This window comes from Giraffa tippelskirchi, chromosome 7, assembly GCF_054371585.1.
Source record: "Giraffa tippelskirchi isolate mGirTip1 chromosome 7, T2T-mGirTip1v1.2.pri, whole genome shotgun sequence".
NCBI classification, from domain to species: Eukaryota; Metazoa; Chordata; class Mammalia; order Artiodactyla; family Giraffidae; genus Giraffa; species Giraffa tippelskirchi.
This window is the reverse complement of record NC_137281.1, coordinates 142,652,363-142,669,368: the sequence shown is the minus strand read 5'-3', so window position 1 is coordinate 142,669,368 and position 17,006 is coordinate 142,652,363. Positions and strand designations below refer to the sequence as shown.

General features: G+C 40.3%; 1 protein-coding gene across 8 annotated transcripts in view; it reads right to left on the bottom strand.

The window, feature by feature from the left end:
* PCNX1 (pecanex 1) overlaps window positions 1-16,458 on the bottom strand; it is a 175,377-nt gene extending 158,919 nt beyond the window's left edge. For all 8 annotated transcript variants that reach the window (XM_081508889.1, XM_081508892.1, XM_081508893.1 and 5 more), the window contains exon 1: window positions 15,919-16,458. In XM_081508889.1, coding sequence (XP_081365015.1) covers window positions 15,919-16,071 — 153 coding nt within the window. In that variant the 5' untranslated portion in view covers window positions 16,072-16,458. The remainder of the gene's footprint in view (window positions 1-15,918) is intronic.
* Between the last annotated feature and the right edge of the window lie 548 nt (window positions 16,459-17,006).

Below are 17,006 nucleotides of genomic sequence, written 5' to 3'. Positions count from 1 at the left end.
AGCACAAACAGGCATTTTAATACACTGCCTGCAGGCATGTAAAGTGATAACTACCCCCCTGGAGGGCAACTTAGTACTATCTTTGAAAAGACAAAAGCATTTATCCCTTTGACCAACCAATCTCATATCTAGGGATTTATCTTAACATTGTATCTAGACACTTGTAAGATTACATCTGTGCAAATTATTTACTGCAGCATGGTCTGTGCTAGCAAAAGGCTATAAACAAATATCTATTAGGAGGGAACATGATAAATAATATACCCATGTGATAGAATACTACGCAACTAAAACAAAAAACAACTGAATCCAACAAAAGTTCAAGACCAGACAGCTTCCCTGGTGAATTCTACCAAACATTTAAAAAATTAATACCAATCCTTCTCAAACTCTTCCAAAACACACAAGATGAAGGAATACTTCCAAACTCACTTTATGAGGCCAGCATTGTGCACTGAAAGTCGCTTCAGTCGTGTCCAATTCTTTGCGACACTAAGGCCTGCCAGGCTCCTACGTCCATGGGATTCTCCAGGCAAGAATACTAGAGTGGGCTGCCGTGCCCTCCTGCAAGGGATCTTCCTGACCCAGGGATTGAACCTGCATCTCTTACATTTCCTGCATTGGCAGGTGGCTTCTTGACCACTAGCGCCACCTGGGAAGTCCAGCATTAACCTGATACCAACACCAGACACCACAAAGACAGAAAATTATAGGCAAATAACTGTGATGAACACAGATGCAAAAATCCTCAACAAAATATTAGCAAACCAAATCCAGTAAGACATTAAAAGGATGATACACCATGAGTGGAATTTATTATAGAAATGTAAGGATGTTTCAGCATCTGCAGATCAATCAACATGTTACACCACGTTTTCAAAATGAAGGGTAAAAAATCATATAATCATCTGAACAGATGCAAAAACAGCACTTGACAAAACACTCATTTATGACAAAAAATTCAACAAAGGGGGTATAGAGGGAATGTACCTCAACATAATAACGATCACATATGATAAGCCCACAGTTAACATCATCATCAAAAGTTGAAAGCTTTTCCACTAAGATCAAGAGAAGGATGCCCACTCTCACCACTTTTTTCAACATACTATTAGAACTACTAGCAAGAGCAGTCCTATTTACAACTGCATCAACAGAATAAAATACGTAAGAATAAATTCAACAAGGGGAAAGAAAGACCTGTACACTGAAAACTACAAGACGCTGACTTGATAACAGAAATGAGGATGACACAAATAAGTGGGAAGACAGTCCATGCTTATGGATTAAAGAACTAATATTATTAAAATGTTCATACTACCTAAAGCAACCTAAAGAATCAAAGCAATCCCTAACAAAATTCCAATGGCATTTTTCAAGAAATAGAACAATCCTAAAATTTATCTGGAATCACAAAGGACTCCAAATAGCCAAAGCAATCTTAAGAAAGACAAACAAAGCTGGAGGTATCACTATGCACGCAAAACTTGCTTCCAAAGTATATTACAAAGCTAAAGTAATCAAAACAGTATGGTATTGGCATAAAAACAGACACATTAATCAATGGAACAGAACAGAGTTCCAAAATAAGCCCACACTTTTATGGCCAATTAATTTTACAACAAAGGAGCCAAGAATAGACAATGAGGAAAGAACAGTCTCTTCAATAAATGGTGTTGGGAAACTGGACAACCACATGGAGAAGAATGAAACTGGACCGCTACCTTACACCACACAAAAAAATTAACTCATGATGGATTAAAGACTCGCACATAAGACCTGAAACCATAAAACTCTTAGGAAAAAAACAAAGGTAAGCTCCTTGGCATAGATCTTAGTGATATTTTGTGTTTGATATGGAAAACAAAGGCAACAAAATCCAAAAAAAGAAGTGGGATTACATCGAACTAAAACTTCTGCACAGCAAAGGAAATCATCAACAAAAAGAAAATATTTACAAATCATGTCTGATAAGGAATTAATATTCAAAATATACAAGGAACTCATACAACAGCAAAAAAAAAAAATTTCAATGTAAAAATGAGTGTGAAAAGACACTTTTTCAAAGACATCTAGATGGCCAACAAGTACATTTTCATACTCAATATAAGGTGCTCAATATCACTAATCATCAAGGAAATGTAAATCAAAACTACAATGAGATATCACCTCACACTTTCAGAAATGGCTATTATCAAAAAGACAATAAATAGCAAGTGTTAACAAGGATGTGGAGAAAAGGGAACCCTTGAGCACTGCTGAAGAGAACATAAACTGTTACAGTCACTATGGAAAACAGTACAGAGGTGCCTCCAAAAATTAAAAACAGAACCACCATATGATCCAGTAATTCCACCTCTGTGTATTTACCTGAAGAAAACAAAAATATTAACTCAAAGACACATGCATTTCCATGTTCACTGCAGCATTATTTATAACACCCAAGACGTGAAAGCAACCTAAACGTCCATCAGTGGATGAATGGATAAAGAAAATGTGATGTGTGTATGTATATACATACAACAGAATACTAGTCAGCCTTAAAAAAGAAGGAAATCTTGTCATCTGCAACAACATGGATAGACCTTAAAGGCATTATGCTAAATACAATAAATCAGAAAGAGAAAGACAAATACTGTACAATATCATATGTGGTCTAAAAACAAAGCGAAACAAAAACAGATCACAGATATAGTGAATAGATTTGATGGTTGCTTGAGGTGGGGGTAGAGGGTGGCTGAAATGGCTGAAAGGGGTCAAAAGGTACAATTTTCCAGCTATAAAATGTCATAAGGATATAATGACAGGTGATTACAGTTAATATTACTGTTATCACACATTTGAAAGTTCCTAAGAGAGTAAATCTTAAATGTTATCACTAGAAAAAAAAATTTCTAACTATGTATAGTAAAAGATGTTAACCAGCCTTATTGTGATCACTCCACAACATATTCACAAATATTCAAACATTATGCTGCACACATGAAATTAATATAATGCTGTATGTTAATTTAAATAAAACACTGAAAAGCCCTTTTGGTACTGATGCACAGATGTTTAAGATCTATTGGGGGGGGAAGCAATATATAGAATGGAGTGATAGGAGAGGGAGACAGACATTTGAATTTGAATCTATACGCTGTAATGGGATTCATAAGAAACTATTCACAGTGGTTTCTTACGGGAGGCAGTGCAGGTGAAAACTGGGAAGATGGCGGCAGATACAAAAGGGTGATTTTGCACCATCTTTTAGAGTTTCTTTTTTAACCAGGCAAATTTATTTTTAAATTTAAAAATTATTAGACAAAAACATCAGAGATGGCAATGGCAACCCATTCCAGTACTCTTGCCTGCAAAAGCCCATAGACGGAGGAGCCTGGTAGGCTGCAGTCCACGGGGTCGCGAACAGTCGGACTTGACTGAGAGACTTCACTTTCACTTTTCACTTTCATGAATTGGAGAGGAAATGGCAACCCACTTCAGTGTTCTTGCCTGGAGAATCCCAGGGACAGGGGAGCCTGGTAGGCTGCCGTCTATGGGGTCGCATAGAGTTGGACACGACTGAAGCGACTTAGCAGCAGCAGCAGCAGACAAAAACATGAATTTTTTTTTTTTTTACAAATTGTTAACAGGGAAGGTCTTTATCACATGAACAAAAGTTGAAAAAAAAAAAAGAAAGAAAAGTTGCAAATGTGACGACTAAAAACGTTAAATTTATATGCTCAAAAACTCAATCATACAGTTAAAAGACGTATTAGGGGAAATTTTTAATACATAATAAAGAGCTAATTTCTATATATACAAAGGGCTCTCAGAACCACTTAGAAAGAACATGACTAAAATAATAAAGGATTATTTGACAAAAAAAAAAAGAACATGACTTACAAAAAAGGATAAAGGACACAACAGATAGCTAAAAGAAAAGAGATATAAATGTCTACTAAACCTATAAAAAGATATTCAAAGAACCTATTAATAAGGAAATGCAAATTAAAACAAGATGCCATTTTACAAAATCAAAACATCAAAAAAGACTAATAATGTTAGTGAAAACAAAGAGCAGTAAGTCCTTTCACATACACTAGTGAGAATATAAACTGGTATAACATTTTCTGAGGTATAATCTGACATCTAGTTTAATTTTAAATGTACATACTTTGACCCAGCAATTTTTCTAGAAACTTATGCTATAAAACTTCCACAACTAAAACCTTAAATATACAAATGTGTACCACAGTATTGCCACAGCATCGTTTGCTGTTACTTTGAACCCTTACATTGGACTAAATGTACTTTTATTTTGGACTTTATAAACTTGAGTACCATCTGGAACAATTTCTATAACTAATATTATTTTCATGATAAAAACCTAATGGTTTTTTAACTGGAGGGTGAAACGCTCAAGGATTATAATGGGTAAAAAGCACCATATAAGTGTTACTATTATCAGTACCATAAAAGCCTCTATTTCAGCCAGAATCAAAATTATTCAGTAATTTATTCACTGCTGGAAAAGAGGAGATGACTTAAACCAGCAACCTAAGCAGGAATCAATAAGGTATTTTAAGACAGTCACGAATAATAGACTAAAACCTCCCAGGTAGTGACTGTTAGCATGAGATGTTCACTAGCAATCATCTACAGGCTTTTTCTGTTGCTACATCTAGGGAGAGTGGCTTTCCAAAATACATGTATCTGGAAATTCCCCTAGACAGTGATTTATTGGAGTAAAGCAAAATAAGAATGCAGGTAAATTAATTCCCAATTATCAGATGGTGGGCTTTTTTTTTTTAAAGAAGAAAAGTAAAGGCAGCTCTATATTATCCCTTGTGTAGAAGCCTGAGTCATAGGGCAGGCCAGCAATTCTCAAGTGGAGTGTCATGACAAACATTAGTCACGAAAATAAAAAGAATTCCTAATAATCTTCTAAAGCTGCTGAGTAACTTCCTTTAAAAACAAAACAAAGAAGGCTGACTCAGGAGTATCTCAACAGCAGCCCCACTCCTGTGTTATGACATGCATTTTGTTAGAGAAGGAAAAGAGATGAGCAGGTACTCAGAATGAGCAGAGGGGTGGAGGGCAGGTAGCTTAAAATCTTCCCATAGGGAATTCTAATTCTCACCCAACTAGTCAGCAAAAATATATCAAGTTATGATTAACTAAAAGCCACCTGCCAATGCCTACAACAGTGTGAAGAGCTATGTGGTGCACGTCTGTGATTTTAGTTACTTTGACTTTCAGTAGTTTACCTACAGATATTCGTTAACAAGAAAGAAAGCCAAGATAGATCCACCATGAAAGTCTGAGTAACACTGACACTGCATTATGATGTGAAGAAAAACGATGCCATGAACACTTGTCAGTAGTTGTGTAAGATTACCAAATCAAAGGCAAAGCAACAACGAGAAGTAAATTTGCAACAAAACACTACCCATATTAGATATCATGTTAAGTTTTCTAAATTCTAGGAACTATAACTTTGAATGATTACACAAAGCTTAAGAAAGCCTTAATATGCTGGATATATTACAGTAAAATACTTGACAGCAGAGCAAACCGTTACACCCAGGAACAGGTATTCTTTCACTAACAAATCCTTTCCACAGAGCGAAGATTCACTTGCCTGGTGGCAAGACCATGGGAAATGGTGTTTCATCAGAAATAGCAAACTTCATAAAGGTCCCCCACCATAAGGCCTAACACAGGGCCCAGCACACAGTTAAGGCTGTGAATGTATGAATCCTCTGCATAAAGCCTTCTAGGAAATGATGCATCCTCCTTCCAATTTCCAAACACTTTATGACACATGGAGGATTACTCACAATCGACTGTGTAACATAGTTGTGCATCTGTCCCACTGCCTCTAATTTATAAATTAGAGAAACAGCATTAAAAGAGGAGCTAAGACACTGGTGTCCATTTTGTGTGAATGAGGTCTAAAATCTTCATCTTTAGAATTATTTCATACCATATGTAAAATATTTCAATTAAAAATAGCCTCACATAGGTCAACGGTCAAGCATGATTTAAAAATCATTCAAAATACTCTTTTGTCCATCTAAAATGTACCTAGCACAGACATAAAAACTTTTACTAATTTTTCTTTTAAGACAATTTGATTGTTATAAACTGTAAAATTCCTCAAAGAATAGAACCTGGCATGGTAAGAGAAAACAGAAAGAAAGAAAGCCATATTAAAGATGATGATACTAAATACAACATAGAATCCTAGGCTGGATCCTGAAACAGAAAAGGGATGTTAATGGAAAAACTGGTGAAATCCAAATAATGTCCATGATTCATTAATAGTACTACACGTACCAATGATAATTTCTCCATTTTGACAAGCGCACCATGGTTATATACAATTTTAGCATTAGAGGAAGCTGGGCAAAGGGTATATAATCACTCTCTATACTGTTTTTGCAACTTTTCTGTAAACCTAAAACTATTTCAAAATACAAAGTTTTCAAGACGATAACTACGGTGCTTGAATCTGTTTAGTTTATGTCTAGACAACATCCAAAGAGTGAGAATTAAGAAAACAGCCAGATACACAATTCAAGCTTCTCCAATTTGTGACTAATATTCCTGCCTATTCTCAGGGCAGCTGGCACTCAGGGCTCCATCTGGTTTGTACTAAGCTCTACAAATAGGACTTCTTTTCCCCTTAAAACCTCAAAAGGAAATGGCTTGCTTTCCCCTAAGTTTTCTTTTCTTTCTTACCATAACATTAAGCAACAGAGACTAGCACCCACGGTACAAGTTATAAAACATGCAACTCATAAGGTTCTGAAGATAAAGGAAGCAAAGAAAGAATAAACTGTTTTATCATTCCAGCAAAGAAAGCATTTAATCAATTTTTAGGGTGACAAGCAGAGGAATCAGAAGCAGTAACTATTCCAATGTGGTTTGGTAAAATTCACCTGCAATTCATCCGCTAAAGAGGTTAACAGTATAGTAAAATCTACAGAATATTTGCTGTAATCTGCCCTTTTTCATACCATCACTCTATGCTATCCTACTGTGACTATCCTGTTAACCCAGGAGTCCTAGCTCACCTACAAAATAATTCTCTGCCTCCTCAGGTATGCACAGAGATACAGAAAAACCATTTGATTTAACTCAGATAAAGTAACAGAAAGAAGTAATCAACTTCCTCTCGAAACATTTCTGCTTGTTTAACAATTACCTATTGTGGAAATTATCTGAGTACAGAGAATAGGAAAAATCAAATAAAAACTGTTCTGTGACATACATTAGTGCAGTAAACATCTTTAGTTTGGACTAAAAAAAAATTTTTTTTGGATTAAAAAGTACTTTATAAGAAATGCTGCCTATTACCAAAACCAGAAAATTACTTAAATGGTTTATTCAACATTCCACTGAAAAATAAATTTACAACAATAACACTTTTTTTGCAAAATGTTGAGTAGAGGTGGGAAGACAAGTACTTTCAATACTGTTGATGAAAATTAAATTAGTACTACCTGTCAGGAGAGCAATTCGGCATTTTTGACCATTTTCTTCTTTTCAAAATTTTTTTCCTTGGCTTCTGCTATAGGTTCCTCTCTTCATTTTCCTTCCACCTTCTTGTTTCCTTGGCTGATTTTTAACTGCTCTTGGGCTTTGGAGCTCTAACCAAACCCCTTTCTTTTGATGAATTGTATTTTCTCCCCAGATCTTCTACTCTGTGGCTTGGATTGTCCTCTATAACGCTGATAACGTCAAGTAAAGATTACTCGCAATTTCTTTCTTGAGCATTCCTCTTCAAACAACTCTGAACGCATGTTCTCCAACCTCAAAGGAACCCTCAAAACTGACCAGTAATTCTACCATCTCTGCTACAAATTTTTCCCTCCATGAAAATAAGGACAGCATTTCATCTTCTGGAGATCCTCCTCAAACCTCGAATATGCTCCTCACCCTTTGCTCACTCTCAACAGAAAACACTCTGTACTTTAAGAGGTTATATAAACCACACAAGATCTACCTCAACTAATTACCACCAACTGCTGACCCCTTCTTCTGTCAGCATTCGTCCTTTCCTTCTCCTGAGGATGATCCTTTACGACGTGTGCTCCCTGGACCACAAATCGATTTTGCCTTCTCAGTGATCTAACACTATTATTTCACTCTCTCATCCATTTTTTTTTTTCATTACAGTCATTCAATAAAAGTGAATTATTTATCAAAGAAAAATATGCATATACTATAATAAGTCCACTTCTAAGGATTTATACAAAAGACTAGTTTAAAGATTTACCTCTAAGAATATTTACCCTAGTGTTTTCTAAATAGCTAAAAACTACAACCTGCATAATCAGCAATGGGAAAACTGTCAAACACACTGTAACACATCCATGCTATAGCTTACTACAGAGTGATTAAAACTGCTTCCCCCCCCCACAGGAAAACATTCACAATTTATAGTCAAGTGAAAATAGAAGGCTTCAAAACTACAAATTTTATGAGCCCATTTTTGTAATAAGGAGGAAGCATAATATATATTTATATATTCCAAATACATTTGGTTACTATAACAGCCTATCTGAAAGGGATTACAGATGGTTATTTTCTTTTTACTTTTAATTTCTGATTGCCATACATATATATTTACATCTGAACAAAAAGGTTCTATTGCACTGACAAAACAAAAATGTAAATACTGAGCAAGTAAAAGTACAGCATTAAAGACTACTAAAAGTGAAACGGTTGGACGGCATCCCAGACTCAATGGTCATGAGTTTGAGCAAACTCCAGGAGATAGTGAAGGACAGGGAAGCCTGGTGTGCTGCAGTCCATGGGGTCTCAAAGAGTAGGATATGACCTGGGAATTAAACAACAACAAAAGTGAAATGAAGGCTGAAATATGCAATTATCACTAAGCTATTTTAAATTAAAACTTGGGTCTTACTTGGGAAGAGAAAGCATTCTTGATATTTAATAAAGTTTTCCAACTTCTTTCAGTTCTGATAAAACTAACTCTCATGCTGGAGTGCCACCCTTTATAAAATAGCCAAAAACTGGAAAGAGGCCCTCCTCATAGCCAGGAAAGCGGATAAAGATGAACAGACTAGAGCGTATTCACACAAAGGAATACTGCTCAGCAATAAAGCAACAAGCTACTGATAACACACAACCTGGATGACTCTCTTCAACACTATGCTGAGTGAGAAGACGTACACAAGCATATGCTACATGACTTCATTTATATGCAGTCCAAACTCACTTATGAAAGAAAAAAAATCAGAACAGGGGTGACAGAGCTGACCGGAAAGGGTAAGCGGGAACTTTCTGGGGCGATGCTAGTGTTCTTCAACGTGACGGGCTTGCACTACACAAAGTCATTTACCAAAACTCATCCAATGGTTCACCTTTAGAACTCCATCTAATGGTATGAGTGCTGAAGTGTTTGGGGGTGATCTGTACCAATGTCTGTAACTTACTTCACATGTATCCCCCTTAAAAAGTGTGTGGGGGGGGGTCTTGACAGGTAGAGGAATTCAGAGGCAGAAATGGGATTTTTAAAAATAGTAGAATCCAAGTGGTAGATACAATTCTTTTGATTTTTCTATATGTCTCAAAATTCTTAAAAAAAAGAAAGTTGGAAAAACTTACTGAAAGTAAAGTCAGCTACAGAAAGCAAGCTACCTGCTTAAATCTGTGTATTCAAAGGCTTGAAAAAAAATGGAAACTTTCCTAGTTTTCTAATTGCCAAATCATTTTACAACTCGGAATAACTTCTCAAATGGCAAAAAGACATTAACAAAAGACACTAATACATTCCAGGGATCAACTGCTTTGATAAATTCATAAGTTTTTCTACAAGTTGATAAAATGAATGCTTTCTTGAAAACTTCAATTTGTAAACCATCTTTGGACAATGTACCCCTTAATTTATTTAGGGTATATAACAGAGATAATATAGGTCAAAACAGATCATCCACTAGTCATTAAACTTTTCCTAGAGTTTAGGTAAACTCCAGGAGTTGGTGATGGACAGGGAGGCCTGGTGTGCTGCGGTCCATGGGGTCGCAAAGAGTCGGACACGACTGAGCAACTGAACTGAACTACTGAACTGAACTGAAAGGATACAGATACTAATAATCTAATAATACTCTAATACTAATAATCATGTTTAATTGCTAATATATGATAACTTTCCTAATTCAAGGAAAACATATTAAGAAATATAAAATATAAAAACGTCAGTTTTAGTCATCATAACTAAATCTTGTTTACATTGATCTTTAAAATATTTTTAAATCTTTAGGAAAGAATGACTTGACAGCCTAAGAGAATTACTTATTAATAAGGAATTTATTATTTAGTACACGATAAAGATAAGCTATGGAGACAAAATAACAATCAGATAACCAAGAAGAAAAAGTTGAAGCCTTCATATATTTTATATGAAGGAGTTCGTTTCTGAATATAATCTCTCCATAAGTTTAATACAGTATATATTACTGTATATACAGTGTGTATATTTGTATATGTATGTATAATGGCACAAAGTTTATACACAAAAAAATATATGCTGCATTTTTAGTGATTTAAGGGTTTTTCAAGTCATTCTGTATTTGATGTTTTGAATAATTCTCTATTTTATTTTCGTTATGAATACTGATATTGAACCTAACCCCCAGTAAGATGTAACTCTACCATATAACACAGTCTACCACAGTACACTCCGCATCCAGCTACTCGGTCAGGGAGGGTGTTAAGTCTAAAGAAGGTTCACACATATAATAATATAATATATAATATAATAATATAATATAATATTTATTCAGAACCTAATATAAGCCAAACACAAGAGAAGGCACTGGAGATACACTGCCAAATAAGTCAGACACAGCCTCTGTCCTCAAGGGACTTTCAAGGCAGTGGGTAGGAGAGAACGTTAGAGACAGCAAACAAGCAAGCGAAGACATAAACATGTTTCTGATGAGCACTGCAGAAGAAAGCTACAGGAAGGAATGATGGAAAACAGAAGCTGTTTATTCGTACCAGGTTAGGCCTCTGAGGTGACTTTTAAGACCAGCCATAAAGCCCCAGCAGCAGGCAGCCTTGCGAGAGCTGGAGGGAAATGTATCCCTTCAGAACACACAGCATTTGCAAAGGCCCCACTGGAGGAGCAGCCTCAGTAGGCTGAAGTAACAGAAAGGTGGCCAGTGTGACCACAACACAGTGGAAAACTTCACAAACTGCAGACAAAAGGCGGAACTGGCTTTGGTGAGGCCTTGGTAAAGATAATGGAGTTTAAGTGCAACAACAAAAAAAATTGAAGGATATTATATAAAAGGGGAATGACACAGATTGTCACCTCTTACTCTTTGGAGAGTTGTAAAAGGTCATGAAAAGAAGCCAAGGTAGTAGGGCAGACAAAAAACAGCATGAACTAGGAAGTGCAAAGGAAGGCCTGAGATGCTCTGTCAGTAGAATTGGTAAGATTTGCTCATAAAGCAAGAAAGAGGGGGATGGTACAAACTACTAGATACAAGATGGTGTCACTAAGAGGACAAAAAGAAAACAAATGTGTTTTTTGGTGGGGGGGGGGTTAATAGGGAATCTAGAAAGGTTTTAGACATCCCTGTGAGATGGCCAAATTATGTTGGGTAAGAAGCTAGATATAAGTCAGGGGCTGGGAATCAGTCATATTGATCAAGTTCTCTATACTGACCCAGAGTGTTTACAAAATACAATAAATAGGTCACACTCCAGATTACCTACATCAGAAGGTGCACATTTTTGACTTGTTCAGGTGATGCTGCAATCACCATCCACAATGATTTTGGAGCCCAAGAAAGTAAAACCTGTCACTGTTTCCACTCTTGAGAATCCCGTGGTCAGCAAGGAGATCAAACCAGTCAATCCTGAAGGAAATCAACCCTGAATATTCACTGGAAGGACTGATGCTGAAGCTCCAATCCTTTGGCCACCTGATGCGAAGAGCAAACTCACTGGAAAAGACCCTGATGCTGGGAAAGATTGAGGGCAGGAGACGGGGGCGACACAGGATGAGATAGTTGGATGGCACCACAGGACACTGACTCAGTGGACCTGAGTTTGAGTAAACTCCGAGACATAGTGAAAGACAGGGAATCCTGGTGTGCTACAGTCCATGGGGTCGCAGAGTTGGACACAGTTGAAAAACCGAACAAAGTGATTCTGATATCAAGTAGAGCCTGAGAACCACTTATGTAAAGAGATTTTATTGTTATGGTTCGTTACCTAAGAATATAACTCTTTATAAAAGAAAACATTACATTGAGCAACAACATGTGAAGATAATGGTTTGACTTACTGTCTAATCTCTAGTCATACATTATAGAGGAAATATTCTTCTAATTAGCTTTTTCGAATGATTTTTTCTAACTAGCTCTTTCAAATGACTGAAAGTGAATAATTTCTTCTTTTTCGTAAATACTGTCTTACAAAATACCCATGAAATATCTCACAAGTGAGTAAATCAAAGTTCAAAAAGGTGGAGAGTCTGGTCTAAAGGCCACCTAATCAATAACAAAGCCAAGACTCAAAAATCAAGATAACACCAACTCCAGTCTGCTTTCTATCACATGAAAATGCCACAAAGCTCACACCCACAAAGCTCACCATCTGTGACATATCATGTACACACATAATTATAACAAGATAAAATGGGGTGAGTGCCTTAAGGCAAACAGAAGGACAATGAAAATAAGGAAAAGTTACTTCTTGATTTTCACTACTTAAAAATTTTATAATTGCAGAAACTACAAAATCCACCTTTCAAAATATCCACAAAGACTACTCATTTAAAAAAAAAAAGTGACTCTTATACAAAAAGCCATTAAGACGCTTTCTAATTCAGTATAAATCTCTTCAAAGAGATCTCTAAAAACAAAAGGGGAGCAGGGGACAGCTGCCTGCAAAATGGCTTCAAAAGTCCGCTGGAACCAGTCACTAAGGCTAAATCTCAGGTGTCCTCATCAGTAAAACAGGGTTTGGGATAAAGAACCTATACACATACTTACTAGTCATTATCACTTATAATTACTATTAGAAGAGCATACAAATAATCTATAACTGCCTGAGATTTTAACATGGAATGCTGGATTTTGGTTCTAATGTATACGTCAAACTATCTACCTCAATACTATAGTACTAGAATGCTTCCTAAAAAGTTTACCAATCTTCTTTGCCAACTGCCCCTAGACAACGATCAATCAAAAAGCTCAGGGCCATCTGTACTAACCTTTTCACAACAGTGCTAATGTCTGTAGTTGTTCATTATCCCCAAGCTAGACCTGAAGTTCCTCAAAGGCAAAAGCTGTGTTTTGTTAACTTGTAATCATTCACTAATATTTGAGTACTTATCATGTGCTTGGCACTGATCTAGGTCTTGACAATACAGCAATGAACAAAAGTCTCTTACCTCTTAGAGCTTACATTCTAAAGGGTAATTAATAAACACATAACCAATTAGTAATAAGTGCTCTTAAATAAAGGAGGGTAGAAGGGCTAGAAAGTATAGTAGGAGCTGGGAAGTTCCTATTTACATAGGTTATCAAGGAAATCCTCACGTATACCTAAAACCTGAAATAAATGCAGCACATAAGTCACACAGATATCTGGAGGAGAGGATTCATCCAGACAGAGGGAGAAGAGCTACTGCAAAGTCCCTGAGGCAGGGACATAGTTATTGTGCGAATAAAACTGTCAGAAGGCAAATGAAGTGGGGGCAGGGGAAACATACGGAAGGGGTGGCTCTGAGAGCAGAATGCCAAGAACTGACCTGTGTTTTAAGGGATCATTCGGACATCTCTATAAAGAACAGAGACTAAAGAATGGAAGCAGTGACTCTCATCAGGGGGTGGTGACGAAGATTAGCTGGATTCTAGTTAGGTTTTAAAGAGAGAACCCACAAGATTGGTTGATGAACTGAATGTGAAGAGAAATGAAGAGAATAATCAAGGAAAGCATCTTAAAAGTTCAGCAAGAGTAGAGTTGCTATTAACTTAAACAAGAAAGTCAGAAAAGCAATTTTATTTTCCCAGAACCCAGCAAATTGTCTAGCACACATCAGACATTCAGATATTTATTTGTGAATTAAATTTAACCGAATAAACTTCCAAAATGAAACAGTAAACTCAATGCATCGCTTTACACTTGTTCTAAATTTCCTTTAGTAATGCTTGTTAATTACACAGAGTCTTGGGCACTGACACAGGTCCCATGATAACATGGAAATCCTACACTGGAACACAGCAACTAATCCTTACATCTGGAGAACAATTCTCCTGGAGATAAAAGAAAACTGCAGGAAAAGCTCTGTGACACCCTGAGGATTCTTACACCCAAAGTAATTAACCTGTTCATTAATGATGTCATATTCCTGGAAGATAGAGAAGTGCAAATAGAACTAACACTCCGGGCCAGAATTAATTGAAAATTATAACACTTTGTGATAAATTTTCTGAAAGTGACAAGACTGAACACGTCCCTTCAAAAAATAAGCCATCAGTAACTCAGCATTTTTTCTTAAAACGGCTTTTCCCTCCCTCCCAATTCAATTAAAAATCGCTTGAGAATAATCTAGCTCATCTTCCTCCACTTTTTCTGCCAACTACGGTGACCAAGCTTCACTTATGAAAGAACTGGGTATCCTCACCTTTAACACTCGGTGTAATCATACTCCCAGATATTCTAATCCAGCACCCTGACTACAGATTCATGAAGAATCACAAACTTGGCAGAAATATTTTCAAAGATACTCTCCTAAAATAAAAAGTTACCAGTCTTCCCTCTCTTCTGATTACTTAAAGATTTTAACTGAAGCTCAGGTGTCACCTCTTTTCCCCTTTCGTCTCCCTAATGCCCCACCCCAACCTACTGTTTGTTTTAAGAAAACTTTCGGCCAAAATATAGCTTACAAAACCTAGATCGTTCGGAGAGACTAATTCTGAATTCAGCAACAGGCAGCGCTTTCCTTTTCCTATCAGTACAAGGCCTTGAACCAACCCAAACAAATCTGCTGAAATGCCAGCCAGAGTCCCCGTATCTCCCCCGCTCCCTCCCCCGAAAGCTGGCCTGGAAATAACCACCACTGACCACGGAGCTGAACAGAAAAGAACCAATGGTAAGCAAAAACGGGATTCTGCGAGGCAGGAAGGGTGAGAGCCAGATTTTCAACCACCACGTCGAAGCGAGTTGAGAGGAGCCCGGGCGCCCCACAGATGCATTCCACACGGAGCGGCACACATTCCTCCCCCCACCCCGCGCTCCGAAGGCTCCGCACGCGGATGAGCTGGAGCGAGGGTCCTCCTCGGAGACGAGGGGCGAGAACGCCTCGAGGGGAAGGGAGTGCCCCGGGCGGGGAGGGGAGGTGTCCGGCGCCCGAGGCGTGGAGAGCAAATATGCACACGCGCGCGCCCCGGGATGAACGCAGCGGCCCTCCGGAGCAGAAGGCTGGGCGCCCACCACCGTACGCGGAGGCGCGAGCCCCACTTGCGGGCTTTACCTGCGGGGTGGAAGGGCTGGAGAAGGCAGGATCAGGACCCCCTCCCAGCCCACCCCAACCTCGAAGAAGGGGGCCTAGGAAGCTACTATTTCCCAGTAAACGAGTTGGGCGCCCGGGGGCGGGAGGTGGGGGCCGCTGCCGATCCGCTTTTCCTGTGCTCGCTGGAATAGGGGGAAGCCCTCCAGGGAGGGGAGCGTGGGGAGCGTGTGGAGCGGGGGAGGGGGGCCCTTGGAGGCGCGAATGGTGGGGGTGCGCGCGCCGGAGAGGGGAAGAGGGCGCACGCACACACAAGCGCGCACACACACACACCCGGCCCGGAGCCAGGGAGGCGCGACCGCCCGCCGGACTCGGGAAACCCGGCCCGCCAGAAGGGGAAGGAGCCACCCTCCTCCCCGCCCCCACACACTCACCATGTAGAGGGTGAAGGGCAGGCCGAGAAGAAAGAGCCACAGGTAGAGGTGCAGCGCGTTCACGAAGGTGGCCTGGTGCGGGTCGTAGTACCAGCCCCCGCTGAGCGCGGCCCACACCCCCTGCCGGAGGATCTGCAGCGTCTGCGACCCCATCCCCACCCGGCGCCGCCGCCGCCGCCGCCGTCCCCGCCGCCGTCCCCGCCCCGGCCCCAGCTCTGCCTCCGGGTCGCCGGAGCCCGCAGCTGCCCCGTCTATCCTCCTCCGGAGCTCCGCGAGAGCCGGCCGGCGCTTCGGCGGTCGCTAGGGCTGCTGCAGCAGCAGGAGGAGGAGGAGGCAGCGAACGAGGAGGAGGAGACCGAGGAGGAGGCGGCGAGCGGCGGGGCGGAGGAGAGCGGAGAAGAGGAGGAGACCGGCCTCCACAGCGCCGCCGCCATCTTGTCTCCTCACACCCGGAGCCGGAGCTAGGCCCCCGCCGACGGCGGCCAGCCAGCGCCGCCGCCGCCGCCGCCGCGACCCCCGCCGGCCGCCAGCCCTGGGCCCGGCGGAGAAGGAGGCCCGGCGCCCGGGAGGGACCGGGAGCAAGCCGCGCCCCCTTCCAGCTCCTCCTCTCCTGTCCCTCCGCCCCTTGGGCTGGTCCCCGCGGGTGCGCGCAGCGCCTCGGCCGCCGGGGCGCCTCCTGCCGGCGCCCGGGGGAAGCGCGCGCGCAGTCGCGGGCCCGGGCCGGGGGCCGCGGCTGCCGAGGTTCCGGGGACCGCGAGTCCCGGCTGTGGCAGACCCCAGTGCGCTCCTGGTACCCGAACCTGGCACGTTCCTCACACTCCAGAAAGCGGATCTTTCACCCCCTGATAACCCTGTCCTTAGAACCTGGTTAGCATCCTAGCTGACGTCTCACGGTATTTATGAAAGACCTAAGGAACAAGAGGCTCATATCTGAGCTACTCATTTAAGGCCGGAAGGAATTAGGTACAGCTGATGACGGTTGAAAATGACGAACCGCCCGATTTGAGCAAGAACAGTGTTGGCCCATAAAGCGAGCTAGAGGCCCTTGACTGAGAGAAATAGCCACGGCCAGGACTGAACAGATTTAC